The 5,478-nt window shown below is 34.4% G+C and overlaps 1 protein-coding gene across 1 annotated transcript; it reads right to left on the bottom strand.

Annotated features, from left to right (window-relative positions):
• Nucleotides 1-344: 344 nt before the first annotated feature.
• Nucleotides 345-3,091, bottom strand: LOC123904580 (protein FAR1-RELATED SEQUENCE 4-like). The gene is made up of 4 exons (XM_045954225.1): nucleotides 863-3,091; nucleotides 628-780; nucleotides 482-538; nucleotides 345-380 (listed from the first exon to the last, which is right to left on the bottom strand). The coding sequence occupies exons 1-4, from the start codon at nucleotides 3,089-3,091 to the stop codon at nucleotides 345-347; spliced, it is 2,475 nt and encodes an 824-aa protein (XP_045810181.1).
• Nucleotides 3,092-5,478: the final 2,387 nt, after the last annotated feature.

The following is a 5,478-nucleotide window of genomic DNA, read 5'->3' as shown; positions in this document are numbered from 1 at the left end:
TCAAAATCAATTACATAAAAATGATGGAAATTAAAAAATCCATTGTATTAAAGCCATAAAATGCTTAAAAACATAAATGAGGTCTAGTAACATTAAAGCCAAAATGATGCCAAAATCAAAACTAAACCATTCAATAATAAAGCTACACAAGCAGTTCATCCCGACAAACTCAGCCACAGCCTGAAACTTACATACTGCCCCACAATAGAGAAAATGCAAATATGCAGGAAAATTACACAGTTGAAATAGTAGGACTTCCCCTACACTATGAATTCAATTTTTACCCTCTTCACACATGCCTGGGAGCACCCCAACATGAATAAAACTCACACATCTCCACTGCATCATGATAATGGGCGATCATTTATATGATGTTGTGCCTGCAAAAAGAGCACATGAATGAAATAATTAGTGACTTGTATTAAAATTGAAATAGGAGTATATTAAAACTTGACGATATTGCCAAAAAAAAAATCAATACCTGTAAAAGTTCTGAATACGAAATATTACTGTTTATGCTTTGAGAATAGTTTGGAGCCTAAAACAATTATATCTTGAATGAGTATTTTCATAACATAAATTTATTTGTACAATTATAACTGAGGAGTTTTCTATATCTATTTTCACCTGATTAGCATCATCAATATATTTTTGATTTGGATTGAAGGGAGCTAAAATTTTATTTACTTGAATGCTCTCTTGTGTGCCAATCACATTAAGATCAATGCTCTGAGATGTAGAAAAATCTTCATAATCTTGAGCTTTAGATATACTAGGTCCCTGCCATAAAAAATGAAATTAGACATACATTTTATTATGTGTAAGTAGAGAAAATAATTAAACTTGAAAATTTCAAGATTACCTCTTCTTGACTTTGATAATTGTTGCTTTTTTTGTTTCTTTTTTGAGTTTTCTTTCCAACAAGCTTCTTTTTTACAATCTGATCAACCTTAGAAGCCTTCCTTTTGAAAGGAGGACGCCCTTTACTTCGAGCCTCTTTAGGGTCAAGAATTTTATTCCTCTGCTTTTGAACCAAACTATCTCTTTCAATAACCTCTGGAGGACTTTGTTTACATGTCAACTCAATTTTCAAGTCTTTGATCCAATTCATCACTTTCAATAGATCATCTTCAGTTTGTATCCCCAAAGAAGCAACTTCGTAAAAGGCATCACAAGCTTTACTAACACGCTGCAACTCTTCATTTCCGGCTAACTGATCAAAACTACATTTTATAAGTGTATGCCTCCTCTTAATATCCTTCCTCCACCTTGGCAATATATAAGAAGATGGCACTGACTCAGTTTTACCCGTGAGATTAAGAACACAAAGGATATGTCTGCATAAAATACCTTTAAACTCAAATAAACAACATGTACAATGTATTTCAAAGTCCTTCTCATTGAATGATACCATGAACATTATGTTTTTAACTTTATCAAATACTTTTTTACTTTCTGTAACACAAAATGTTGAACTTAAACCCTCTATTCTTTCAAAGGAAGCACGACAATACATCATAGCACCAACTTCTGCTTGAAACTCTTTGAATTTTGCATTGGTAAAAGCCTTTTGGAATTGTGACTCAAATCCATAAAAACTTATACAAGCAATAATTCTATTGAACGAATGGAAATCAGCCAAGTTTTCCTTTTCAATTTTATCTTTTAATGCATTATCATATTGTTCAACAAATTGCTTCAATGTTGTCTTTGAGTTCACATACCCGTCAAAAAATGAGTTCATACTTTCACTTCGTTGTGTAGTTGACATTCCAGCCCAAAATGTGTCTCTCACATACACGGGAGCCCAACGATGTCGCTCATCAAACAACCCTTTCAACCAATCATTATCATGCAATTCATAACTTTCAATCATTTTTTCCCACTTCTCCATGAAATCACTTATGCTCGATGAATCATATACAGCATCATGCAAAAGTATTTTGATAGACTCATAATCAGAGTGTCTACCCAATTTTTCTGGAACCTTTTTCATTATATGCCACAAGCACCACCGATGCCGAGCTTTTGGAAAGACAGCCTCAATTGCATTCTTCATTGCTCTATCCTGATCAGTAATTATAGCATTTGGTGCACGCCCATTCATACATGCTAACCATGTAGTGAACAACCAAGTAAAAGTTTCAGTATCTTCATTCGACAATAGGGCACAACCTAACAAAATTGATTGACCGTGATGATTTACTCCAACAAAAGGAGCAAAAGGCATGTCATATTTATTAGTTAAATAAGTGGTGTCAAATGTTATTACTTCACCAAAATACTCATAAGCAGCTCTACATCTGGCATCTGCCCAAAATACATTTCTTAAATGACTTGAGTCATCAACATCCATTACATAAAAAAAATGACTATTTTTTCTTTGCATTCCAACAAAATAGTTTCGAATAGCTTCAGCATCTCCTATCCCAAGTCGAAGTCTCCTTAATTTGTCTATGTAGTTTCTACAATCTTTTTCCCCAAAGGTAAGATTATCATACCCATTCGCTTGAACAACCATAGACCGAAAATTTCTGCTTACATTTATCCCAGCTCGATCATTAAGCTCCAACCTTCTTTTTATATGAGGATCTAGATTCTTGTTGCATCTAAAATATCTTGATTTGCTTGGGCTTAATTCATGATTATGCTCAAGAGAAACTCTTGAAATTGTAACTGTTCCATCTAAAGACACACACACATTTACTCTAGCCTTACATTGTGATTTTGTGATAGGATTTGGCTTTAAAAGGTTTTTTGAATTACTCACGTAGCTTCTTGCACGACTACATCCTAGAGTAAAGTATCTTTTTCCATCATCTCCATTTTTTGAACTGATTTTACTAACTCCAAAACCCATACACCTAGCATAATTCTTGTAATATTTGGTAACTTCTTCTTGAGAACTAAATATCATTCCAACCTTAGGCTCTTCATCTTCATTTGTGTTACAACTCTCTTCTAATTTATCATCACAAGTTTCATTTATGTGACCACTCTCTTCCAATTTATCATCACAAATTTCATTTATATGACTAGTCTCTTCTTCGTCACAAGATGCAATCCTTTTCTCCACTAATAATGCAACCATTTTTAAAAGAAAGAAACTTAAATTAATCAACTAATTATAACTGAAGGCAACAAGATTATTCTAGCTAGTAATATAAGGAAAAGTAATAAAGATAAATTATACTCACTGTTGAATTGAACGAAATGCAGAGTAGTTGCAGTGTTGGTATGGAGAGGTTATTATGCGGCGAGAACCACAATGATGACAACAACGAGAACGACGACAACGGCGTCAGAGGCTTCAATGGAGACAACCAGAATGAAAATAGACAGCAATAAAAACAACGAAAACGACAACCACAACAATAGATATATTGAGTCGATGATAGTGAATTAAACTGTCAATAATGGTTGATGGCGGCAAATCCTAACAGTGCGCGCTTTGGATTGATATAGGATTAGTGGGTAGTTTACATTCTTGAACAAAATAACACCGACGCCCGTGCAAAATTTTTTCTACAATATTTTTTATTTATTTTATTTTCATATTAATTTATTAATAAAGGAAACTGGTGGCAAGTGGTAACGCACGTGTTCGTGCAATTTCGTGGGGTGCCTGTCGCACCATATAGCACAGCTGTTTATAATTATATGATTGGTTGTGCTAATAATTAATGCTTAGGTGATGACTCATCTAAGAATTTCTCATCAACCAAAACCAAGAAATGTAAATGATTTGGTCCGCCAAGAAAGACACATTGGCATAAGCTCCTCTAAACACAATGTTGTTACGCATATGCCAAATACACCACGTCGTAGCGAGCCAAATAAGGTGACGAAACTTGGCCCTATATTTTCCTTTTGCTATTTTACCAAACATATTAAAATGATGTCATCCCCCTTCAAATTGAATAAAGTTGATGCCCAGCCATCTATAGATGCTATTCCAAATTTCTACCGAGAACCGACATCGAAAAAAGACATGTTGGATATCTTCTTCCTCCATAAAACATAAAACACAACACCTTTCATGAGGATTGAGGAGGATTCCTTTGCCAAATAAAGTCTCTCTTGTTGGTAGTTTTTCAAGCAACAATCTCCAACCAAAAATACTAATTTTCGACGGAACATCTTTCAATCAAAGATTCTTTAACGCCCTTTCGGTGTTTGCATCAATAAGCTCCACTGAAAACCTGTTCTGCAGAAACATATAACATGACTGAACCAAAAAAAACCAGCGGGATCCATTTGCGTCTGTCCGGCAGCTCCCTACACAGCTTAATCTCTGCCAACAACTGCTGCAACTCAGCAGCTGCTACAACAGCTTCAGCAGGCAGCGCAATTGTCCAAGACAGCTGCCATGTCCAGCTATAGTTTTCCCATTTTCCCATATCCGCGATACTTGCATCTTGCTTAGTTGAAAGAGAAAACAGTGACCGAAATAACTCGCGTAAAGGTTCCGAACCTAGCCATTTTTCTTTCCAAAATCCGACTAATTTGCCATCTCCAATAATGTTACTAACATTAATTCTAAACCGGTCCACTTCCGATGCATTTCCAATCCTCTAAATATCACGCCACCAAATTGAAGACTTGTTTAGTCCCACCGCACCTTCCCCACAAAGAAAATTAGCGGTGAAAGAACCGAAAACTCAAAAGATCACTCCACGGTGCTAAAGTCTCATTCAAACACTTCGACTTCCATTTACACAAAAGAGAAAAATTAAAGAATTCTAGATTTCTAATTCCCAATCCTCCTTTATCCTTTGGTTGGCAAATTCTTTCCCAACTAACCCAACACAACTTCTTACAATCCACACCACCGCCCCACAAGAAATTTCTTTGAATATTAACCATCTCCTTTAACACACAAACCGGTACCTTGAAAAACAAGAAAAAGTAAAGGGATAAACTAGAAAGTACCGAATTGACGAGAGTTACTCTACCGTCTAAAGAGAAATTTTCATTAGAATTAGGGAGAAATTTTATTGTTTTGGCCCTTTGCCTTTCCTTCACACAAAAAAGTAATTTCTTCATCAATCTCATCAACTAGAAACTGAATAGAAGAAACAAACTATAGAGTGAAACTTTTATATTTCATCATTTCTTCAAAACTGCACCTCTTTGAATTTACAAATTAGGACAGAAAAAATTGATATTTTTTCTCATTTCCACGGATAAATTTAAATGGGAGCAGTTTTAAGAATTATGGTTGAAAAAAAAGCTTTTAGGTATATAAATAACAAAATATAAAGTGAACAAATGAAAAACATAATTATTAAACCTTGCACTTAGCTCCATGCAAAGGAATGGGTGAATTTAGATGTCATTTTTTTTTTCTTGAAAACTCCACTTAAATAAGTATATTTGTCAATTCTTTTGGATAATGAACTTTATTAAAATATTGAATTTTTTTTTTAAAGATAAATACTTGTCAATTCTTTGGTAAAATGGAGGGCCTAAAACACT

This window comes from Trifolium pratense, linkage group LG2 (assembly GCF_020283565.1).
Source record: "Trifolium pratense cultivar HEN17-A07 linkage group LG2, ARS_RC_1.1, whole genome shotgun sequence".
In the NCBI taxonomy this organism is placed as follows: Eukaryota; Viridiplantae; Streptophyta; class Magnoliopsida; order Fabales; family Fabaceae; genus Trifolium; species Trifolium pratense.
Note: the sequence above shows the minus strand (reverse complement) of the source record. Positions and strands in the feature narration are given on the sequence as shown.

Coding starts and splice junctions, on each gene's coding strand:
- LOC123904580 (XM_045954225.1), bottom strand. CDS start 3,091: ATGGTTGCATTATTAGTGGAGAAAAGGATTGCATCTTGTGACGAAGAA. Junction 781..862: donor ATTATCAAAGTCAAGAAGAG/GTAATCTTGAAA, acceptor TTTTTATGGCAG/GGACCTAGTATATCTAAAGC. Junction 381..481: donor CGTATTCAGAACTTTTACAG/GTATTGATTTTT, acceptor CTCTTTTTGCAG/GCACAACATCATATAAATGA.